Raw genomic sequence first — 23,756 nt, 5'->3', positions numbered from 1 at the left:
TCCCCCTTCACCTTAGAGTTTCATTCATACCTTTTTCTGATGTGGGCATCTAGTTGCTTAGGACTTTAAATAATAGGGAGTTAACAGCTTGTAAAAAAAAAATATATTCGTGTTAGACAACTCTAGTCATTTGAAAGCTCTTTCTTGTTTGTTACTGAAATTAAAGCTTCCTAGAAACTTCATCTTGTTGCTCTTTGTTCTGTTCCCTGAAGCATATAGAACAAGACTGCTCCTTCTCCCATTTAATTGCTTTAGAAGTTTGAAGATGGGTTTAATATCTTCCTTTAATCCTTTCCTCCAGGTTAAACATTCCTTAAATGACATGCTTCCAAATATTTCTTCATCCCAACACTGGACCCCTTCTGTCTTGCAGTGTCCTTCTTGAGACACGACACCCAGGACTGAACATAGTTTTCTAAACATGATTGACCATCAAAGATTGCGGTGAGACTGTTCCTGCCTGTCTTTTGGACATGTACATCTGTTTATACTGCCAAAGTTTGCGTTTGCTTTTTTTTTCTAGTATCTACATCATAGTTTTGGCTTATATACAGAATATGGTTATCAAAGATTTTCAGCATTTTTTTATTAGTCACTGCCAAACTGAGGTTTAAACTTTTGCAGTTAGTTTTTGAAACCTAAATGCTCAACTATACAGTTGCCCTGTTACATTTCATCTGGCTAGTATCAGTCTATTGCTCAACATGTCAAAACCATTAAGATTTTGATGCTATCCATGTGTTGGCTTTCTCTCTTGGCTATATGACATCTGAAAATTAAAATTTAATATGCATTTCTTCTTCATCTTCATTCAAGCACTGTGATAAGGGAAAGGAACCAAGTATTGAGTCTTGTAGCACAACACTAGAGATCGCTTTTCTGCTCAATATAAATCCACTACTAAACATTTTCTAGGAATAATTATTTTTCATATTTGAATCCATATAGCCAAACTCTTATACAGATCCCATTTCTCTGTCTTATCCGCGACTAAGTTTCCATAATCTGAATATACTCTATCTTTACTATTTCTGAAGCTAACAGCCAAGTTAATATCAAAAGAAAAATGGGAGTGTTTTGTCATAATGTGCTCATTGTGACCCACCTACCTTGGGGCTGCTATCACTGCTGCCTTTTCTTGAGAACTCACAAACTGTCTATTTAACAACCATTTCTGGAATTTTGCCATAATTTTCATAAGCTTACAGATCTGTGTTCCAGAATGCACATTCGTCCTCATCTTTTTCTTTTTTGTCCTGTGTTGGAAGGCATTAGTCATTTGACTCTCCCATCTGTGACATTTCTCACAGTCTTTCAGTAGCCAGGAAGGACAGTTATGTACATTCTGAGCATGAGAGAGCAGAAAGAACAGAGGTGGGTGGGTGCATCTGTGAAGGTGCCCTAGACCAGAAGCTAGGTCTCCAAAGTGAAGAGGAAGACAGAGAAGGGAAGTGTTCGAGGATGAAAGCTGGACAAGAACATCAGAAAAAAAAAAAAAAGTGAGAAAGCTGCTACAAGGAGGGGCTCAGTGGGGTGCTGCACAGTTATTTGTCCTAGAGGAATGGGAGGGTGGGTGGTCTTGGAAAGCAAAGGACACCAGAAGCCAGGATGGTAGCTGCATCCAAGGCCCCCCTGACAACCTGTAATGGGCTATGTGAATGCACATTTCATCTTTAAAGGCCCCTCTTCATGGAATTTATTTTAGTCTTTACAACTTTGAACTCATTCTTCAGCTGTTCTGTTTCCTTTGTCTTCTTTTAATAGTATATTATCTTTTTCTTTTTAACGTCTTTATCAGAGTATAATTGCTTTACAATGGTGTGTTAGTTTCTGCTTTATAACAAAATGAATCAGCTATACATATACATATATCCCCATATCCCCACCCTCTTGCATCTCCCTTCCACCCTCCCTGTCCCACCCCTCTAGGTGGTCACAAAACACCGAACTGATCTCCCTGTGCTATGCGGCTGCTTCCCACTAGCTGTTTTACATTTGGTAGTGTATATATATATATATATATATATATATATATATATATATATATATATCCATGCCACTCTCTCACTTCATCCCAGCTTACCCTTCCCCCTCCCCGTGTCCTCAGGTCCATTCTGTGTCTGCATCTTTATTCCTGTCCTGCCCCTAGGTTCATTAGAACCATTTTTTTTTTAGATTCCATATATATGTGTTAGAATACAGTATTTGTTTTTCTCTTCCTGACTTACTTCACTCTGTATGACAGACTCTAGGTCCATCCACCTCACTACAAATAACTCAGTTTCATTTCTTTTTATGGCTGAGTAATATTCCATTGCATATATGTGCCACATCTTCTTTATCCATTCATCTGTTGATGGACACTTAGGTTGCTTCCATGTCCTGGCTATTGTAAATAGAGCCGCAGTGAACATTGTGGTACATGACTCTTTTGAATTATGGTTTTCTCAGGGTGTATGCCCAGGACTGGGATTGCTGTGTCATATGGTAGTTCTATTTTTAGTTTTTTAAGGAACCTCCACACACTTCTCCATAGTGGCTGTATCAATTTACATTCCCACCAACAGTGCAAGAGGGTTCCCCTTTCTCCATACCCTCTCCAGCATTTATTGTTTGTATGCTTTTTGATGATGGCCATTCTGACTGGTGTGAGGTGATACCTCATTGTGGTTTTTATTTGCATTTCTCTAATGACTAGTGTTGTTGAGCATCCTTTCATGTGTTTGTTGGCAATCTGTATATCTTCTTTGGAGAAATGTCTATTTAGGTCTTCTGCCCATTTTTGGATTGGGTTGTTTGTTTCTTTGATATTGAGCTGCATGAGCTACTTGTATATTTTGGAGATTAATCCTTTGTCAGTTGCTTCATTTGCAAATATTTTCTCCCATTCTGAGGGTTGTCTTTTCATCTTGTTGATGGTTTCCCTTTTCTGTGCAAAAGCTTTGAAGTTTCATTAGGTCCCATTTGTTTATTTTTGTTTTTATTTCCATTTCTCTAGGAGGTGGGTCAAAAAGGATCTTGCTGTGATTTATGTCATAGAGTGTTGTGCCTATGTTTTCCTCTAAGAGTTTTATAGTGTCTGGCCTTAGATTTAGGTCTTTCATCCATTTTGAGTTTATTTTTGGGTATGGTGTTAGGGAGTGTTAATAATATATTATCTTTTGCAAATATTTGCACATACATGTTCTTACTCAACATACAACCTTTACCTCTGGGAGCCCCTTATTTTTGTCATCATGTCCTTCCCCCCTGCATGCCCGTCAGTCTTTAGCAGATTCTGACAAGGTTGTTTGTTTCTGAACATTTTCTGTGAGGAACAGCACTTTAAAAACACGTGTGGCAAGTGTCCTGGTGACAATACAAGCCTCTGGGTGGAGTCCCACACAATTTTTACAGTTTTGTACCTCTCTCTTGTCAGCTCCTTCAAAACAGGGATAGTGCCCTGTCTCCACAGTGGTGCTCTGTGCAGAGGAAATGCTCAGCAGTGGAGGGGATCGTAGGCTCCTCCTTTTATACCCGGACCTTCTCAAATGAGAGCCCTGAGAGAGCTTATTCAGTAGCCATTATTTTGGTCACTTTCATAATTAAGTATGACATTGTTGGAATTTAGTTTTTCATAGGCTTCCATCACCCTTGAACTTTATTTCCAGTTATAGTTAGTGGCAGTCTTTTCACTAAACTTATTTTTGCAATGCACTTTCCTAACATTTAGTCTGGGTGTCCAAACCCATTCGTGCTAGGCCTTTCTAAGGACTGATTCTAGTACCAAGATGGCATTAATTTTTTCTTAATTCCTATCACCTTTATATCCAATTATGCCGCCATAATTAAGCAAAAAGGGCTTCTTCTATCTTCTAATATATAAGATTATCAGGCACACCAGGAATTTGGCAACTATAGAATGCAAGTTTTAGCAGATGTTCAAAGGTTGAAGTCCCGTGTCATTACTGCATCATACCTTTCTGCCAGCTGTATAATCTCTATTAAGGAAGAATGGTCCACTTCTACCACTTGGTTGAGAGGTATGTGGTCTCTTCCCATAACAGCATGGCTTCCATTTGTTTCATTTTACCCTTATCCAGCTGTTTTCAACCATTTAAAAACAAAACAAAACTTTAACATATTGTTTCATACTCCCTTACTCTCTATTACACAGTTTCTTCAGAACAGGGTCTGCCCCATGTTCCAGATGAGTTTTAGTATCCCTGTTCTCTCTAAGCACTCTATCTGGTTGGGTGAAAGAAAATTTGGGGTTATCTCCAAATCTTTTCCAGTGCTATAGAGTAGAAGACCTCTGGATGTGCAGAAATGAAACCTAGGCCATTTCTCAAATTCGCTCTTGACTCTGGTCCATATCACTTAGTGTCTCTCATCCAGTGTCTTCTGCAAAATGAGGTGAGAAGCGAAGATGGTGCTTGGGGTTTCTTCTAGGTCTAAGGTCTTGTTTTGGTTTCATTGGAGAAAAGCGAGTGCTTCCTCCACATCTTCTAAAGCTGCTTAGATCCCGTGGTAAGGGCTTGCCTTTAATATTTTAAGAGGACTTTCAAACCAAATAGTTTTCAGAGGCATACAATGATTTCTCAAAAGGGTCTCATAAAAGCAACATTTATCATGGAAAAGGTGTTTAGTAACACCTTTTAATAAATGTTAAATACTAATGCATTTTAAGTACTGTGGATCCTCTTTGTGTTAATATCTTTAATTGGATCCTCTAGCAGGGGATTTGGACTTAATTTATTTCGGGTGATTCTGCACTTATACAATTATTCAGCTGACTTAATTAGAGATTTAATTACATTATTGCCCTAAAGTGCTATATCAGGGAAATAAAATGCAGACTGATAATTCACCATTTTGTATTTTTTAAATTTATCTTACAGCTAAAGTGTTTTTCAGGCCGTTAAGGCCAGAGTGAGCATACTAGCATTTCTAGCCACATCCTAATATGGGAAGTTCTACCTATGCATCAATTGGGAATTTGCCCAGTCAAAATGTAGGGGAAGGCAAAAGTGGAAATAATTTTTTTTTAATTGTGGTGTTTTCTCTTGCAGTTATTAGAACCAAGGTCATGGGCCCAATCCCTCAGTGTTCCATTCAACCCTCTCTGGTTCTGTAGCCCTATGACAAGCCCTCTAACAGGTGGTCCTGGGGGCAGCAACTGTGTTTCTCTCTGTACCTCCAGCCCCTACTATATACCTATACCATATAGGTGCCCAATAAATGCTTGCTAAATTTAATTTGAGCATCGCAAGGACAACCCTTTGGAAGTGTGGTTAAAAGGATATAAACCCAACATGACAGTTTTAAAATACAGTCTCTCAAAATACATGCCCCAGCGAGTGAGGTACTCCCAAATCTGGCTAATCATTGGAATGACCAGTGATTAGCATTTTTAAAAAGCATTAAAAAAAGAAGCATTTTTTTTTTTAGGCCTTACTGAATCCATCTCCAGGAATGAGGCCTAGGCATCTGCATTTGAAAGCTCCCCAGATGAATCTTATGATCAGCCAAGTTTAGGAACTTCAACTTAATGTGTCTTTTGTCACATTTATTTACAAAGGACAAGATTGTATTTTTCTGGATAAACTCATGGCCTATTCTAATTTATAGTAAAAACGAGTCTCGTTTATGCTCTATTAATTATATCTAAAGGATTTCCTTTGAGCCAGTAGTTTATGTTTAGTTGGTGGAAGTGTATACAGATGCCTGTGAGGAATAATACCTTCCATGAAGAATTAGATTACTGATGAGTTCTGAAATGGGCATTTTACACGTGGAAGCTATCGGGTCCTTGGTATGCAAAGTCCTGGGAGCCAACCCTGTGGAGAGCAGATTGGAGTATTAACTGGAAGTACAGTAGTCATTGGGGAAGAGAAATTAACTCTTTTAGGGCTTGAGTAACTTTTAGTGATGTCCTCCTGGGTGCTATTTTGCCCTAGTCTGAATTACCCTTCATTGTAGGGTTAAATACCATATAAGTCACCATCAAATATTCAGTTGAGCCTGACTGAATAAAGTTTACAGACTAACAAACTGAGCGTAGCAATCAGAGAAACACAATGTAGAACACTGTACAACATAGCTTGGTCCTTTCAAAATTGCAATATCATAGCGGGAGGAAGAAGTTTAAAGTGTCATAACAGATGAAGGCAGTGTGTAAACCTGGATTCATTGTGGTTTGGCGGGGGGGGGGGAGGCTAAAAAAGACATTTTGGAGCCAATTGGGGAAATTTGCAGATGGACTAGATATTGATAATAGGAGAGGATTACTGTTAACTTTCCGAGCTGTGATAATAGTATTCTGGCCATGTAGGAGAATGTTCTTATCTTTGGAGATGCTTCTCAAAACAAGGGTAAAGCATCCTGCAGCCCGTGGTATGTCCAAGCCTCCTCCTACCAGCTGAGAGCCAGTTGTTAAATATTCAAGAATTTTGTGATTCTACAACGCTTGGTAGCTTGAAATCAGCCATGATGGGAGTATTTATACCACAAAAATCTGCAAGTGCTACAAATAGGGCTTTTTCCTCCTCTGGAGAGCTAACATACCAGCTTAAACAGCTTACTTTCAAATGATTCAGAAAACACACACATACAAGTAGATAGAACAAAAATAGCAAAATATTAATGGTTGTTGAATCTAGGTAGAAGATACACGTTCATTAATTATGCTACGTCCAGAAGTCACAGACTTCCTGTAAAGGCCAAAGTGTAAATATTTTAGGCTTTGCAATCCATACAGTCTCTGTGGCAGCTACTCAACTCTGTAGGTCTACCATTATAGCACAGAAACAACCATGGAGAATACTTAAATAAATGGACATGGTTATATTCCAGCAGAATTTAATTTATAAAAACAGGGGGGCCAAATTTGGCCTGAGGCCATAGGTTGCCAACTCCTGGGCTAGTCTTTCAACTTTTCAGTACTTTTAAAATATTTGAGGGATTTCCCTGCTGGTCCAATGGTTAAGACACTGTGCTTCCACTGCATGGGGCATAGGTTCGATCCCTGGTCAGGGAACTAAGATCCTGAGTGCCACACAGCACAGCCAAAAAATAATAAAATAAATAATAAAATAAATAAAATATTTGATAATTAAAAAAAATTTTAATAAAGTTCTTAGGTTGGTTTTCAGAGCCCACCTGGGTCCCCTCACACCTACTCCTGCAAAGTATCACACCAATCTGTTTTCACTCGCTCTGGTCTCCTCTGTGCCTTTGTTCAAGCTATTCTCTTTCCCTATAATTTTCTTGCTACCCCGACGCCATAACTACTTATCAACATTCTCAGGACATGCCTTAAATCCCTTTTCTGTGAGGCCTTCTTAAATCTCTTCTAATCAAAGTTGCTCTCATTTCTCTGGTCATCTGTAGTCCTTCATTTACTGCTTTTCACAGTATACCCTTCATTAGTTCCTGACCCATAAAGCAAAAAAGGATCATTGTACTCTTTACACGTAATAGGTGCTCAATTAATATTTACAAATTGAAATCCAGTCATGCAGATATCCACTGCCTGCAGTTACCAACCTAGAAGTCCAGAATAGAGAATGTTGGCCAGTCTAATTTAGATTTGAGGGAATTAAAGATAGTGAAAATAAGAAGCATGTTCTTTCTTTTTCTTTTTTTTTTAATCTTTAAGGCTGGTCTGATCCAAGTTCAACTACCTTTGAGGTTGCTGTGCATCAAGCTAAAATAGACTTGATCTTGGTGGATGGGGTAGCTTTCTTGGCAATGGCTAAGGGCTTGAGGAGGAAGAAGGTACTGCACTTCTCATGCAGTACCCCACCAGCAGTCCTACAAGGGACTGATATTACCTGCATTTAGAACTCAGAGCACTTAACTGGCCTCTCTAAGATGGGAGCTAGAAGAGGAATTTGAATGTGGCTACCTCTGATACCCAGGACCATTTTAGTGCCTTCATGCATTCAATGATGGCAGGAGACCAGGGAACCCTAAGCTGAAACAATACCAAAGTTCATATGCAGTGTGGAAATACCTGTAGAATGCTGAGAGTCTGGCGGAGTATAATATTAAGTGCCACTGGACTGGGTGTTAGGAAAACTGGCTTCTGATCGCAGCTTTGTCACTATCCATCTATGATCTTGTGTGAGCCACTGTGCTTCTCCGGCCCTCTCCTCTCATCTATATAATTAGGGGAGTAATTATATAGATTATTATTCCTTTATGTTTCACGCATTATACGATAGCTCCAAGTCTAATGAAGAGATAGATAAGTGAATGGAGAATTAAAATACAACACTATATAGTAATGCTGCACTCCACATATGCACAGGGCACTCCAGGAGCCCCAAGGAAGAAGGGCACCTAGCCCCTTAGAGCTGTCATCCTAGCTGTGTACATTCCACCCAAGTGGAATTTGGGAAGCTTGATGGGGCGAGGGGTGTGTGTGGAGACTGTCTCAAGCCATCAGCTGCAAGTAGTTTCCCTAAGTAATGATGAAATGGCAGAAAGGGAAAGGACTTCCATGCCTCATGAAAGAGCTTGGACTTTTTTTTCCTTAAAGCTATTGGAAGGCAGTGGAGGGTTTTAAGCAAGATTTAAGAAGATTTGCTTCTTATAAAGATCTCCTTGGCAGCGTGAAGGATGGAGTCCAGGGGCAAAGAACTGGTGGTGGGAAGACTCTTTAGGAGGTGATTGCAAAAATAACCCAGGCAAGCGATGATAGCCTCAGCTGATGTGGCAATGAGAGTGAAGAGCAGATGATAATTTGAGGGCTCTGTATGAGATAGAATGGCTGGGACTTAGTGAGTATATCAGTCAAGATGGCCACAGACAACCTGACAGTCTCTTCAGACAACAGGTGTGTTTCTTGCCCGTATTGCATGTCCTGTGCAGGTTGGAGAGGCACTGTGATTGCTCATATAGCCACTCGGGGATCCAACCTGAGGAGCTTCTTCGATGTGACTGGTTGATGTACCAGAGGGGAACCTCTGGCGGGACTCACATGGACCGTTAAATGCTACAGCCCAGAAGTGACACGCACCATTCATGTCTCATGGACTAGAACTTGTCACTGGGCCCCAGCCAACCCAGTGGGGAGCCAGAAAGTTCAGTCATGGGTGAGCCGTGGTGCCTGAATGGATGAAGGAGGACTCCCGAGTTTCTGATTTAGGGAGTAAAGCAGACATTAGAGGTATTCACTGAGAAGAAGATGGAATGGGGCAAGGGGAAGTGGACCGGCCAAATCATTATGTCTTTTTCAGCTCTAAAGTGTAACCATTGTATTGGTCCTTTCCAGTCATCAGGGAGAGGGATTGGAAATCAACTCCATTTGTGCGCAAGAGTTGACTTTATTCTTCACAAAGGGTATTTTAATTCATTCCTCCCAAAGTCTTACAGTTTTAATAATGTAGTGATCAGATCTAATACTATGTGTCTTTCTTGAATTTTCACATGGACTATTGTGTCAACATACCATGTAAAAATATTAGTTATTAACTCGGATGTTAATGAAGCCTTCCTCACGCAAGAATATCAGGCTGCTGAATCCAAAATGTCAGAGACCTCAGTGCCTTCCACCTTCATCACTGCCACCCGGCAGCAGGGCCCACTTCAAGATATCACCTGGCCGGAGCTGGGGAAGAGGTGTAATTAGGCTAATTGGAGCCTATTGTTCTGCTCTGGAGGGCCGAAACCTAGCAGCCTTAGGGAATATTAGTGCCTCAAAATCATCGGAGAATGATGTCCTCTTTAACCTCAAAAGCAGAAACAGTGAATCTATACTGTTTCTCCCCTTCTTTGTTTTCCACCTCTCCTCCCCAATTGAATTGTGGTACCTTAAAAACTGACTTTTACTGTGCATTTGTTTCTTAACAGTTGCGAGAAACAATCAAAGCTGGCAAAGGTGTGACTTCAGCTATTGACCTGTGTCGTTACCATGGAAACAAGGCACTGGAGGCCCTGGAGAGCTTTCCTCCCTCGGAGGCCAGAACTGCTTTAGAAAACATTGTGTTTGCTGTGACCAGATTTTCGTGACACCAAATTTAAAAGACTATTGTTCGTTATCTGAAAAAAACTGGGGAATGAGGTGATCGGGAGAGCTTTCATGATGAAAGATCTAAATGTGTTAATGACTTTAACAGCATATACATTTTTTTTCTTTTTACCACACTGCTAAATGAATACCGCCTTCTTTTTGGAACTGCTACAAACAAAATTAGAAGAAAAAAGGTCAAGCAGTTTTCAGTTGTCACGCCAGAAGCACACTTGAGGCTTCAATAGCAGAAATAATTAATGAGATTCGCTCCTGTGACCTCAGCAAATGGACAGGAAATAAGTCCTTATTGATTGGACTGAGCCAGGGATGGCGCCAGGGCCATGGCCTGTGGTTTTCCTTCTAGAGAGGACAGGGCAAGCTGGAAGCTGCAGGTGTCAAGAGAAACACTATCAATGCCAGCCAGGGAGGACTGTCAAATCAAAAACCAGTGACCAATTTTTCATAACAGAGGGTAGTTTATTGATTAAGAAAAAAAAACATGCTTTGTCTTCTTGCAATTATGTCTTTGTATTTATAGATTCAGTATGGATATACTTTGTGCTTCTTGGGTTCTGTAAGATTTCTGGGGGGGAAACTGCTGAAAAAATGATGCCAAATATTTGAAGTAGGAGATTAAAATGTTATCAAATGTTAACTTGATTATAGTAGGAATTGCCTGTTTTTCTTTCTGGAAGACCAGATTTTTTCAAACGCATTTCAAAGAACCAAACTTTTTTTTTTAAGCTGAACAGGATGCTTCTTTTTTTCAAGTAAATGTATTCATTTGTAATATGTTGGTGTAGAGAATACCTTTAATTTTTACAAGTGTCAGATATATAATTGTTGTACTGGGGAATTCATTGGTAATTTTTTTTTTAGCCTCAGAGTGTCAAATTTTGGTCTTGAACCACAGACATCCAATTACAGAAAGAATATAAGCAATCTCACAGGCCTGCAATTGGACACTGTCTCTCTGTGGTTCATAGGAGATGATTTTTGAGGTTTGCATGCATGTAATATGAGAATACCGTTGACAAGAAGGCTGAGTTTACATAAATGATCTAGATTGAGACTCAGCTACCTTTCTTCCTTATGTGGTGTAATTACAGCCCTATCTGGAGACAGCGAACACAGCAAACAGATTTTATTACCTAGTTCACTCAAACACTAAGTGAAGTCACTTTAGTTAAATTCCTTCTTCAAAAGTTACAAAACTGTTTTATCAGGACCCATCATGTGGCATGCAATGAAAAGCAAATGTAAGCTACAGAGGTTAAGGTATTGTATTTTGAATTTTTTTTTTTTTTCGGTACGCGGGCCTCTCACTGTTGTGGCCCCTCCCGTTGTGGAGCACAGGCCCCGGACGCGCAGGCTCAGCGGCCATGGCTCATGGACCCAGCCGCTCTGCGGCATGTGGGATCTTCCCGGACCGGGGCACGAACCCGTGTCCCCTGCATCAGCAGGCGGACTCTCAACCACTGCGTCACCAGGGAAGCCCTGAAATATTTTTAAGCATACTTGAAATGTTGTAATTGTACAGTTTATGCTACTACGATTTGAAGGCCTATAGATTTAGCTGAAGAGAACACTCCACTCTTGTGTTTGAAATGTCTTTTCTCACAGAAATTGGCTTAATTAGTAACTATGGTTAGATGCTTTAGATCAGACTAGGTTTCAATCATTAACTTCCACAAAGGAGGAGTCATGCTTTGTGTTCTCTGGATGAGCAGGAACTTCAGTAAGCTGTAGGTTTTATTAAGCAGATGGTTGGGTACTGTGGAACACAAGGCAGGATCCTAGGACTCTTCTAGTTCTGGTTTAGCACCTGGTTCACTGTGTGACCTTGAACAAGTCATTTCCCTCTGAGCCTCGGTTTCCACATTTGTAAAATAAGGTTAAACAAGAGAATATATGAGGTCCTCTCCAGCTTTGTTTTATTTTCTAAAAGTTTGCCATTTCTGACTCTCTAGATAACAAAGATGCTATGTGAAATTCAGAGAAGAGGGAAGGTGAAACACAAAGAGAGGCTATGCAGGAACGCATAAAACTTGATGGCAGACTTCTTGCCAAGCTGCCTCACAGGTGACCTGAAGAATTCCCAGCTCTCCTTTGTATGGCTTATAATCCTGGACTCTTTGTTTCAACACCCGCCTTTCTGCTTTCCTTGGAACATTTCCTACCTCCCTTTCATCTTCCCAGCTGCCTTCCAGGCCTCTGTTCCCTCTCCTGTGCCTTGTCGTCCTGATCCCTGGGAGCAGCAGCCCTGCCCTCACTGTTGAGTGACAGCTCTGCTTTTGTTAAACCTAATACGCTGGCTAAGTCACTCTGAAGTATTCAATGCTGATAGTCTTCTCCATACCACTTCTTCAGGGATATTTATTTATGAGTTCATTTTAAGCCCTTAAAATTTCAGACAATCTCTAGGGAGAAATTTGGGGGCAGCAAGACGTGCTTAATTACACTTTTTGGCCTACTGCCTGAGTGCTGCCAGGGAAGGTACTGAAGGCAGAGTTAGTGACCTTAGAATGTCTCCTCCTTTCCCCCCTCTGCATCACTCTCCACGCTAGAGTGAAGAATTCATTCATTAACCATTGTCCCTCTTCCTCCACCTGGACCTGCAAACCTCACTCACTTCAGGCCCCTGAGCCCACCTGCACTCTCCTTCCTGCCTATCAGTCTTTTCTTCAAGTATAGTAAGGGCTCTGCGTGTATACCAGGCACTCTGCTAAGGGCCTTAACAGTACTGTCTTGTTCGAATCCCACGACCACTCTCTGGGGTTGAGACTTAATCCCCCACTTATAGATGCAGGAGCCGGCAGAAAGGACTGCCTCTGACAGACTGGCTTGCCTTCACACGCCGTCTCCCCACTTCAGAGTCTTTCCAGACAGCACCTCTTTCTCTCTTCCTTTGCTTCTCTTTCCAGATAAGACTCTACTCCTTTCCAAAGATCTTGAGCCTTCAGCCTCCTGTCTCCCTCATGTCCCTATTCTTGAGTCTTCTGTTTCCCCTGCTGGCTATGAATGGGCTCAGTTCTCCCCTAAATGACATCCCTCACTTCCCCTATTTATCCTTCCACCTCTACATTTTTCTTCCTAGCATTAGCAGCACACCTTCTTACAGGCTACTGACTCCTTAACCCTTGCAATTGGTCATTCACTACATTCACTGCTGGGTCCCCACCATCTAGACCAGCGCCAGCACTGTAGACACTCAAAGACTAATTGTTCAACAAATCTATTAGGTCTCATGGCATTACTCCACTGAGATGCCTTCTTGTTCACAGATGCTGGCCTCACTGTGAAGCTTACCAGCCGTTCCCCTGCATGCAGACTTCCCCACAGCATTTCACCTTGCTAATGCAGCTTCCGCCCTCACCACCCCCCAGCACCTGTGACCCACTTCTCCTCTTCCTCCTTCTCTGACTACCCTTCCTTTTGTGTCGCAGACACCTCTCTCTTAGTCCCACCTCTAGAGACATTCTTTTCTAAATTTTAAAATTATATTTCCCGAGGAACTACAAAGCCGTTTCCTGTGCCACTAAGTCATCTTCTTTTAAATTCCCCAACTTAGAAAAACTGTTTCTAAAAGACAGTATCAATTAGATATTGATTAGATAGTTATTTGCCATTCGCTATTAGTTACTTTGAAAGAAGATAAGGATTATGACTATCATTAAACTTTGTTGTGAGTTTTACTTGATGACAACACTAAATCTTCTTCATGTTTTCTTATGTGGTAACCTAGTCACACCTAAAAATAAATGATCAGTGACATTGTGTGCCTGGTCCAGGTCTCATTCTCTGATGTTTGAGACTTTCTCTTACCTATGCCAATGTTATTGCTATGGCCCAAGATGCAGGTGAAACGCACAAACTTGGGGTAAAAGACATATACATTAGTGCAAAATGCTCCAAAAAGATGTACACGTTTTTTAAGGCCCAGTACCTACAACACAATGAACGCAGGTGACCAGAAAGTAATGCGAATAATCCGTGATTATCTTTCAAAACCTGACAAGTTGCTGTAACATAGATCTCTTTGGGCAAGTGGCTTTGGGGGAATTGTGTTTAATCAACGAAATTGCAGCTAAAGGATACTTCTTTTTCTTTCTCTCTTTTTTAAGACTTAACCAGGAATTCCCTGGCGGTCCAGTGGTTAGTTAGGACTCGGTGCTTTCACTGCCGTGGCCTGGGTTCAATCCCTGGTCAGGGAACTAAGATCCCGTAAGCCACATGGCACAGCCAAAAAAAAATAAAAGACTAACTAAACAGCAGGTCCATCACAGATAAGGAGAACCTTGCTTTCAGAAAGCCCTTTTCATGTTCCTTCCTAGAGTTCTTAGTTTCAGGAAGATTCTTTCCTGCCCCTTCATTTGTCTTCCCACTGTGAAATCCTATTGTTAAGATCTCATCTTTCTGACCAATAGAAGTTGCAGGATTTATCTTTAGAATCTAATGACTGCCTCTCAATCTGGAGAAGGCATGCCATAACTTTGCTAAGACTCAAAAGGGCAGAGATGGATTGGGTTGATTTTTTTTTTAATCTATTTGTAAGGACACAATTGTCACTCCATTATTATTAATAGTTTCCATTATTGTTAATCACCTTTTAGTAATAATAAAAGTACTTTCACTTTCTTTTTAAAACACAAAGCAATCTAACAAGACTGTCATTTACCTCTTTCTCCATTTCCTACCATCACTCCTAATCCCTTCTCAAATTAACTGTTTTATTTTGAAGGGATCCTGCCTTTACATTAAGGAGATAACATACTTTTGAAAAAGAAGGTCACCTGGGGAGAACCCAGTGGGGCCAGAACTGACAGTGGGGTCCACCCCTCCCTTTAGCTTCCCCACCTGCCTTTGGGGCGCCGAAGTGCTAGGTTTTAGGCCTCTACCGGTGGAGGAATATTCTTCCTAGATATGTATTTCTTACTCTTCCTTAGAAAGAGAAAGTTTCTCAGGCTTTCATTCCTTTTCTTTCTTTTTATAGATGCTGATTCCATCTTCATGGAAAAGCTCTATCAGCTTTCTTTCAATGTCATCTGCTCACTTCTAAGACTGATAGTCTACCCATCACTGTGCATCCTGAGCAAATGAGTAGGCTTCCCACTGCCTTGACTGTTGTTGGGAAGATTTCACTTTTTGATGCATTTAAGTAAATAAACACTTTTAAAGAAATTGTGGAAAGTAGAAAAAAATTACTCTCAGTCTCACCATGCTCACATAATCAGTATCACCATTTCATTTGTATTGAATCCAGCCTTCTCTGCTATGCCTATCTTTTTTGCATGGTTGTAATTATAGTATAAATTCAACTTTGGGTCCTGCTGTTTTTACATAATACATCATAAACATTTTTTCATGGTGCTGCAGTCTTCATAACCACTATTGATAAGTAGCTTAAATTCCAAACAAGGTATATTGAATTTCTATTCCTGATTGGTTTCTCTGGGATAAATGGGCATACGGTAAATACTCATAAGTCAACATCCCAACGTGCCACTAAGAAAGTCTTTGTCTTGGAAAAATAGTGCCCCTGCAGGTTCTCCACAGCAGCAGGTTAAAACTGTGGAATAAATCCCCTTAAAATTCTTTTGTGTGTGTGTGTGTGTGTGTGTGTGTGTGTGTGTGTGGTACGCGGGCCTCTCACTGTTGTGGCCTCTCCCATTGCGGAGCACAGGCTCTGGACACGCAGGCTTAGCGGCCATGGCTCACGGGCCCAGCCGCTCCGCGGCACATGGGATCTTCCCGGACCGGGGCACGAACCCGTGTACCCTGCATCGACAGGCGGACTCTCAACCACTGCGCCACCAGGGACGCCCCCCTTAAAAGTCTTTAGCCTGAATGATTAATCTTTTCAGTTGGTGGTTCCCATTCCTTCCAGACAATGCTCAAAATGGATTCACATCTCAATGTATTTTCCTCTTGCTTCACTGCAAGTTCTCAGCCAGCCACACTTCAGTAGGATGACTTCTTTCTTCCCACTGAGGTTCACAATCTCCTAGGACGGGAAAGACCCTCAGGCAGTTGTGTTAGGTTCTGCTCTTGGCCAAAACCATGGAGAAACCATTTTCTAAGAGTTGAGAAGCCGTCTTTCCTTCTTCAAGGACTTGGGAGAAGGAAACTCCTAGGGTTTGTTTGAAGGGAAACAAAATAACCTTTATCTGACTCAAATCTTCCATGCTATAACAGTATGAGTTTATTGTGTTTTGTTATTGTCTTCTTTTGTTTGGATCTTTCTTTTTTTGTAAGCCTTCAAATGAACGAGAAAACAGCATCATCCTCAAAGAATTAAGCTACACTTGCAACCTTTCCTTCCTTAAATTAATCATTATAACTTTACTATTCGCATTACATCTCACTTGTCACGTTTCAATAAAGTCTCCCTGCCTGTCCTCCTCCCTTATATCATGAGTTGCACAGTTACTTAAACTTACTTGTGTATGTGGAATACGATCAGTTAATTGTGAGCTTCCTAATTGCTGCCTGTTTATGCAGTTCTGTACTTCTCTTTCCTTTTATTCTTTTTTTGAAGATTTAGAATTGCTTTAATTGCATTTTCAAAAGCAGCTTTATTGAAGTATAGTTTACATATCATAAAATTCGTCTAGTTGAAGTATACAATTCACTGCTTTTTAGTAAATTTAAAAAGTTGTGCAAGCATCACTACAATTCAATTTTAAAGATCTCTTGTGCACATTTGCAGTCAACCCCTGCTCCCACCCTCAATCCTAGGCAGCCACTAATCTACTCTCTGTCTGTATAGATTTGCCTTCTCTGGACATTTTATATAAATGGAGTTTTACAATACTTAGTCTTTTGCATCTGATTTCTGTCACTTAGCATAATGTTTTTGAGGTTTATGTATGTTGTGGAATTAATCATTATTTCATTCCTTTATATTGCTAAATAATATTCCATTAAACAGATATATTCATTTATCGCTTGACCAGTTGATTGGCATTTGGGTTGTTTCTACTGTTCACCCATTATTAATAATGCTGTTGTGAATGCTCATGTACAAGTCCTTATGTGGACATAAGTTTTCATTTCTCCCGAGTAGATCCTCAGGAGTAAAATTTATAATAAATTTATGTTTAACCTGTTAGAAATTGCCAGACCGTTTTCCAAAGTAACTGTATCATTTTACCTTTCCAACACATGTGGGTTCCAAGTTCTTCATATCCTTGCCAATTCTTGGTATTCCCTTTTTTTTTTTTTTTTTTTTTTGCGGTATGCGGGCCTCTCACTGTTATGGCCTCTCCCGTTGCGGAGCACAGGCTCCGGACGTGCAGGCTCAGCAGCCATGGCTCACGGGCCCAGCCACTCCGCGGCATGTGGGATCTTCCCGGACTGGGGCATGAACCCGTGTCCCCTGCATCGGCAGGCGGACTCTCAACCACTGCGCCAGTGGTTGAGAAAAAAAAAATATTTTTTTAAAAAATATTTTTTTATTTATTTTTCTTTTATTATTGATATATGTATATTTTTGGTTGTGTCGGGTCTTAGTTGCAGCACACAGGATCTTTCCTTGCAGCACGTGGGCTCAGTAGTTGTGGCACATGGGTTTAGTGGCCCCACGGCATGTGGGATCTTAGTTCCCTGACCAGGGATCAGACCTGTGCATCCCATGCATTGCAAGGTGGATTCTTTACCACTGGACCACCAGGGAAGTCCCCAGTATTCCATTTTTTATTATAGCTCTTCTAGTAAGAATGAGACCGTATCTCATTGTGATTTGTATTTGCATTTTCCTAATGACTAATGATGTTAAGCATCGTCGTCTCATGAGCATGTTAGTCATTTATATATCTTCTTTGGTGACATGTCTATTCAAATCTTTTGCCTATTTCTTAATTGGATTGTTTGTCTTATTATTGAGTTATAAGTATAAGCATTCTTTATATATTCTGAATATAAGTCCTTTATCTGATATATGGTGTGAAAATATTTGCTCCCAATCTATAGCTTAAATTCATTTTCATAATGGTTCCTTTTGAAGCGCAAAAGTCTTTAATTTTGATGAAGTCCAATTTATCAATTTTTTCTTCTATAGATCATGCTTTCAGTGTCATATCTAAGTAATCTTTGCCTAACCCAAAGTCACAAAAATTTTCTCCAATGTTCTTTTCTCAAAGTTGTATAGTTTTAGCTCTTACATTTAGGTCTATGATCCATTTTTAGTTAATTTTTGTATGTAGTGTGAGGTAAAGGTTTAAATCAGGTATCTCATCCTCAGCACTATTGACATATTGGGCTGGGTCATTCTTTGTTGTGGGGTTGCCCTGTGCATTGCTGAATGTTTAGCAGCATCTCTGGCATATACCCATTAAATGCTAGTAACACCCCAAAGCCAGCTGTAACAACCAGAATTGTCTCTAGACATTACCAAAAGTTCCCTGCCTTTGGGAGGCCAAAATCGCCCCCATTGAAAACCACTGAACTAAATTTTTTTTTCGTATGTGGATATCCAGTTGTTCTAGAACCATTTGTTGAAAAGACTATTCTTTCCTCCTTTGAGTTGCCTTAGCAACTTTGTAGAAAATCAGTTGACCCTAAATACAAGAGTCTTTCTGTCGATTCTGTTCCATTGATCTCTATGTCTGTCCTTATGCCAGAACCACACTTCCTTGATTACTATAGCTTTATTTTTATTTACTTGTTTGTTTATTTATTGGCTGCATTGGGTCTTCATTGCTGTGAGCAGGCTTTTTCTAGTTGCGGCGATGGGGGGCTACTCTTCGTTGCGGTGCATGGGTTTCTCATTGCGATGGCTTCTCGTTGCAGAGCACGGGCTCTAGGCATGCGGGCTTCAGTAGTTGTGGTTCGCGGGCTCTAGAGCACAGGCTCAGTAGCTGTGGCACACAGGCTTAGTTGCCCTGCGGCATGTGGGATCTTCCCAGACCAGGGCTCGAACCCATGTCCCCTGCATTGGCAGGCAGATTCGTAACCACTGTGCCACCAGGGAAGCCCGATTATTATAGCTTTATATTAAATTTTATAATTGGGAAGTAGAAGTCCTTCAGCTTATTTTTTTAATTAAACTTTTAATTTTGAGGTAATTATAGATTCACAAGTAGTTGTAAGAAATAATACAGAGAGATTCTAGGTACCCTTTACAATTTTCCCCAATGGTATCCTCTTGTAAAACTGTAGGACAAGATCACAACCAGAATGTTGACATTAATACAGTCCATCAATCTTATTCAGATTTCCCCATTTACACTTGTAGTTCTTCTTTTTTTTTTTTTTTTTTTTTGCTGTACTCGGGCCTCTCACTGTTGTGGCCTCTCCCGTTGCGGAGCACGGGTTCCGGACGCACAGGCTCAGCGGCCATGGCTCACGGGCCCAGCCGCTCCGCGGCACGTGGGATCTTCCCGGACCGGGGCACGAACGCGTGTCCCCTGCATCGGCAGGCGGACTTCCAACCACTGCGCCACCAGGGAAGCCCTGTAGTTCTTCTTTTACAGAATTGTTTTGGCCACTCTGGGTCCTTTGCATTTCTATAAAAATTTTAGGATCAACTTGTCAATTTCTACAAAAGAGCCTGCTGGGATTTTGATAGGGACTGCATTGAATATATTGATCTAATTTTGGATAATTGCCATCTTAATGATATTAATCTTCTAATCCATGAATCACGATTTTCTTTTTTTTTATTGTGGTAATATATAAATATGTATAGCATAATATGTGCTATTTTAGTAATTTTAAGTGTACAGTTTAGTGCCATTAATTATATTCACACTGTTGTGCAGCCATCACCACTATTTCTATAACTTTTCCATAACCCCAAATGGAAACCATGCTTTTCTTTAACAGCAGTACTGAAATTACCAACTTACTAGTTACCGTATGGTCTTCTGTAGCCCCAAAAATTCTTTTTCAAATCAGTAATTTAATACCAAACCCTGAATCCCAGGGAATCCTGGTACTTGTCTTTGGAATAATATAGACAGACCCTTTGTTAAGAAATTTAGTTTTAGGGACTTCCATGGTGGTCCAGGGATTAAGACTCCGAGCTTCCATTGCAGGGGGCACGGGTTCAATCCCTGGTCCAGGAACTAAGATCCTACATGCTGCAGCCAAAAAAAACCAAACAAACAAGAAATTGGGCTTTAGAGTCTTCAAATCCCAGCTCTGCTGTTGACAAGCAGGTTAATTTACTTCTCTGAGTCTTACATTATCATGCACAAATTTAAACTGTTTTATTTCTATCAATCTTCCATGTGTGGATGTTACTAAATGGGGTTCAGAGACTCTCAGGGATACTCAGAAGCCTGCCAGGTACTGTGGAGGCCACAGAATGAACATGCACATTGTCTAAGAACATACTTTTTTCCCACAAAGTTAACATTAGGTAATTTAACTACAAATGAGCCTTTAAACTTGTATAGCATACCAGATATATATATTATGGAATTAAATGTAAGATTTGCATTCATTATAATATAAAATGTAAGACTTAAAATAAATTTACAGTCTGTATTTGGGTGCTTTGGGCTAACCCTCCTTCCCTTCCACCCCCCACATTGCATTTAACAAGTCTTTTTTTTTTTTTAAACATCTTTATTGGAGTATAATTGCTTTACAATGGTGTGTTAGTTTCTGCTTTATAACAAAGTGAATCAGTTATACATATACATATGTTCCCATATCTCTTCCCTCTTGCGTCTCCCTCCCTCCCACCCTCCCTATCCCACCCCTCTAGGTGGTCACAAACCACCTAGCTGATCTCCCTGTGCTATGTGGCTACTTCCACTAGCTATCTATTTAACAAGTCTTTTACTCTCTAGTCTCCCTCTCATCTGTGACAGGCGTTCACTCATCATTCAGTTCCTTTTTCCTACAGAACCTCAGAATCCTCCTCAACACAGCTCTCCAGGCAGCCACTATTATTGTGTCAGAGCCAGCAAGCAAGTTGAAGTCCATTTGCCATGTCTGTTCAACTAGCTAATGACTATTTGCTTTAACCTGTATTTTACCATTACCAGGGTATTTGAAATAAAATTAATAGCCCTGAAAATCAAGGTGATTTTATTTCCTCCTAGCTTTCCAAAGGTTATGTTCTTCCTTTCAGATTATTTTACTTTCTCTGTTTTACATATAAATTATAATAAAGACAATGAAAGACATCATATGTTGTCTTTAAAAATGACAGTATCCATCATGTCATCCAAGTCTGCTGGTCCAAAGGTATGTAACTTTGTCCCTTTAATAGCCATCAACAGAAATCAAATGTCCATTAGTATGAAAAAACCCTTTGGAAATGTCTTTGCAAAACACTTTCCAGAGACTTCCCTGGCAGTCCAGTGCTTAGGACTCCGCACTTCTACTGCAGGGGGCATGGGTTTGATCCCTGGTCAGGGAACTAACATCCCGCGTGCCACGCAGCGCGGCCAGAAACAAAAAGCAAAAAAACAAAAAACACTTTCCATGCACATGTTGTGATCATTAGATCCTATTTAAGAAAGAATAAAGTGTGTTGTTTTATTTCCTATTTTAAAAGGTTTAATTTTTGTTTTATCTCATCAGTTTAAATACAGGGATTTCTTTGGGTTGTTTTTTTATTGTTGTTTTTAGATCCTTGTCTCTTTATAAAGAGATAGAGAGAGAAGATGAAAAGATGGACAAGGGCAGGTAATAGAGCAAGTCTCTTTTTTGATTAAACTATTAAATGTCTAAACATCTGTATTTTTCTTCCCAGTGTCCTACCTACCAACTTTTTATGATCAGAGGCTGGCATGGCAGATTACCTTAATTTGCATCTAGCTGTTGCTAAGCTGTCACCATGGTACCAAAGCACTCCGGCAAACAAATGCCTAAAAACAAATGCGTAGGAAGAAAATTTTGTCCCTAGCCCCCTCACCTCTCCTGTCATCTGGATGAGTAGTTCAGCATTAAAATTCTGTGTCATAGTTGCTTTATACCCATAACAAAAAAAACCAAAATAACCCCAAACTTTTGAAAACTGAAGTATTACAGCCCATAAAAATATAACAATTTTCTGCAAATGTTTTATCATTCATAAAAGTCATCACTAGTCTGTACCTATGCCTCATAATGATTGAAACAGCCTGCATAGTAACAGTGATTGAATTTTTGCCCTCAAGCAATATAAAATACGGCCCTGTGAATTATAATTTTTATGGTCATACAGTCACAATGAATGGCATCTTTTTGTTCTTTCTCAATGGTTAAAGTTTTTCAAATAGTTTTTAAATTTTCAAATTCTAGTAGATGATTTTAGCAAAATGTCCCCAGTGTAAGCTTTATCTTCAAGAGTGGTATAAATATAAACTGCACTCTCCAATGTTATATCTCAGTCCTATTACTTCCTTTGCCTCACCACATATACACAGCAAGAGATTAATCTGAAGGGAACCGCTTAATTTTCTTAAAAGTGCCCATCAACACTCTTCAAATATGTTTATAGACTGGATGTATTACTTGTTTACCTAAATAGTAGCATAAATATCTGTTTTTAGAAAGCTTTACCATAAGTCTTTCTATATGATTGGATTCTTAAGCAAGGCTATGATTAGTAAATTCATCACTTTCCCCCTTGACTAGTGCTAATGAAAGCTTTCCAATTTAAACATTGTGTGCTAACATTTCCTCCATTCATAGCAATTTTCCATTTTTGCCCATCAAAAAGCACTTTCTGTTTGCAGTATGTCAGCTGTACTATTTATAACCGAGTTAACAATGCCAACTAGAGGCAGTAAAAGGTGTGTATTTCATATGCAAATTTCCCAACAATAATTTCTACAATTACCTAGAGTTGCTTGCTCTATTATGTTCAACATCAGCATTATAAAACTGAGTCCAGGAAGGAGAAAATAGTAATATTACATTGTTGTATCACCTAAAAACTTTTACTGAATTAATTAGAAAAATAAATTGAAGAGTTCAAAATGAAAGTAGCCCTAGTTTATTATAATGGGCATTTTCACATAATGGGACTTTGATGATCTGTTACAGTAGCTGTTCAGAGGAAGAAACTCACTGTGTGACATAGAGTGTTCTTTCTGTTTTGTCTCTGAACTTGGGTTTTTCCAAACAGCCCTCTTTTTTAAATATATATATACATTTATTTTATTTATTTATTTACTTTTGGCTGCGTTGGGTCTCCACCGCCATGCACGGGCCCTCCCCAGCTGTGGCGAGCAGGCAAACCCCAACCCCCCCCCGTTGTGGTGTGCCGGCCTCTCACTGCGGTGGCTTAGGCTCTAAGCACTTGGGCTTCAGTAGTTGTGGCACGCAGGCTTCAGCAGTTGTGGCCCGCGGGCTCCAGAGCGCAGGCCCAGCAGCCGTGGTGCATGGGCTCAGCTGCTCCATGGCATGTGGGATCCCCCCGGACCAGGGCTCGAACCCGCGGCCCCTGCATTGGCAGGCGGACTCTCAACCACTGCGCCACCAGGGAAGTCCCCAAATGGTCCTCTTTACTTCTCTGTTTTACCAGATTATGTTTCCCCTGACTTGGAAACCATAAACTGAGAAAGAAGTAAGAAACCAGGATAAATTCATGTTTTCTTTTCACTGACATTTATTGTTACTATGCGCAAAGCATTATCTTGGATACAAAGATGACCAGAGAGGGAGATTGTGAATTTCACCACTATGCTGTGGGCTTCTGAGGATCAGTCTCTTTGAAGGCAGAGTGGGATATAACAAATAGAACAAACAGATCTGGGTTCAAATACTAGCTTCCCCATTGAATGTGACATTAGGCAAATTCCCCAAGCTTTTTCTT

At 40.3% G+C, this 23,756-nt stretch overlaps 1 protein-coding gene across 6 annotated transcripts in view; it reads left to right on the top strand.

Annotated features, from left to right (window-relative positions):
• Nucleotides 1-21,020, top strand: part of PDSS2 (decaprenyl diphosphate synthase subunit 2) — a 263,251-nt gene extending 242,231 nt beyond the window's left edge. For 2 of the 6 annotated variants that reach the window (XM_059083057.2, XM_067011562.1), the window contains exon 8: nucleotides 9,838-10,657. In XM_059083057.2, the coding sequence (XP_058939040.1) occupies nucleotides 9,838-9,996 (159 nt within the window). In that variant the 3' untranslated portion in view covers nucleotides 9,997-10,657. Of the gene's footprint in view, nucleotides 1-9,837; nucleotides 10,658-11,967; nucleotides 14,958-14,990; nucleotides 16,231-16,252; nucleotides 16,501-20,852 lie in introns of those variants that run through there. The other 4 variants (XM_067011560.1, XM_067011559.1, XM_059083060.2 and 1 more) reach the window with 4 other exon arrangements.
• Nucleotides 21,021-23,756: the final 2,736 nt, after the last annotated feature.

This window comes from Kogia breviceps, chromosome 13 (genome assembly GCF_026419965.1).
Source record: "Kogia breviceps isolate mKogBre1 chromosome 13, mKogBre1 haplotype 1, whole genome shotgun sequence".
Lineage (NCBI taxonomy): Eukaryota > Metazoa > Chordata > Mammalia > Artiodactyla > Physeteridae > Kogia > Kogia breviceps.
Note: the sequence above shows the minus strand (reverse complement) of the source record. Positions and strands in the feature narration are given on the sequence as shown.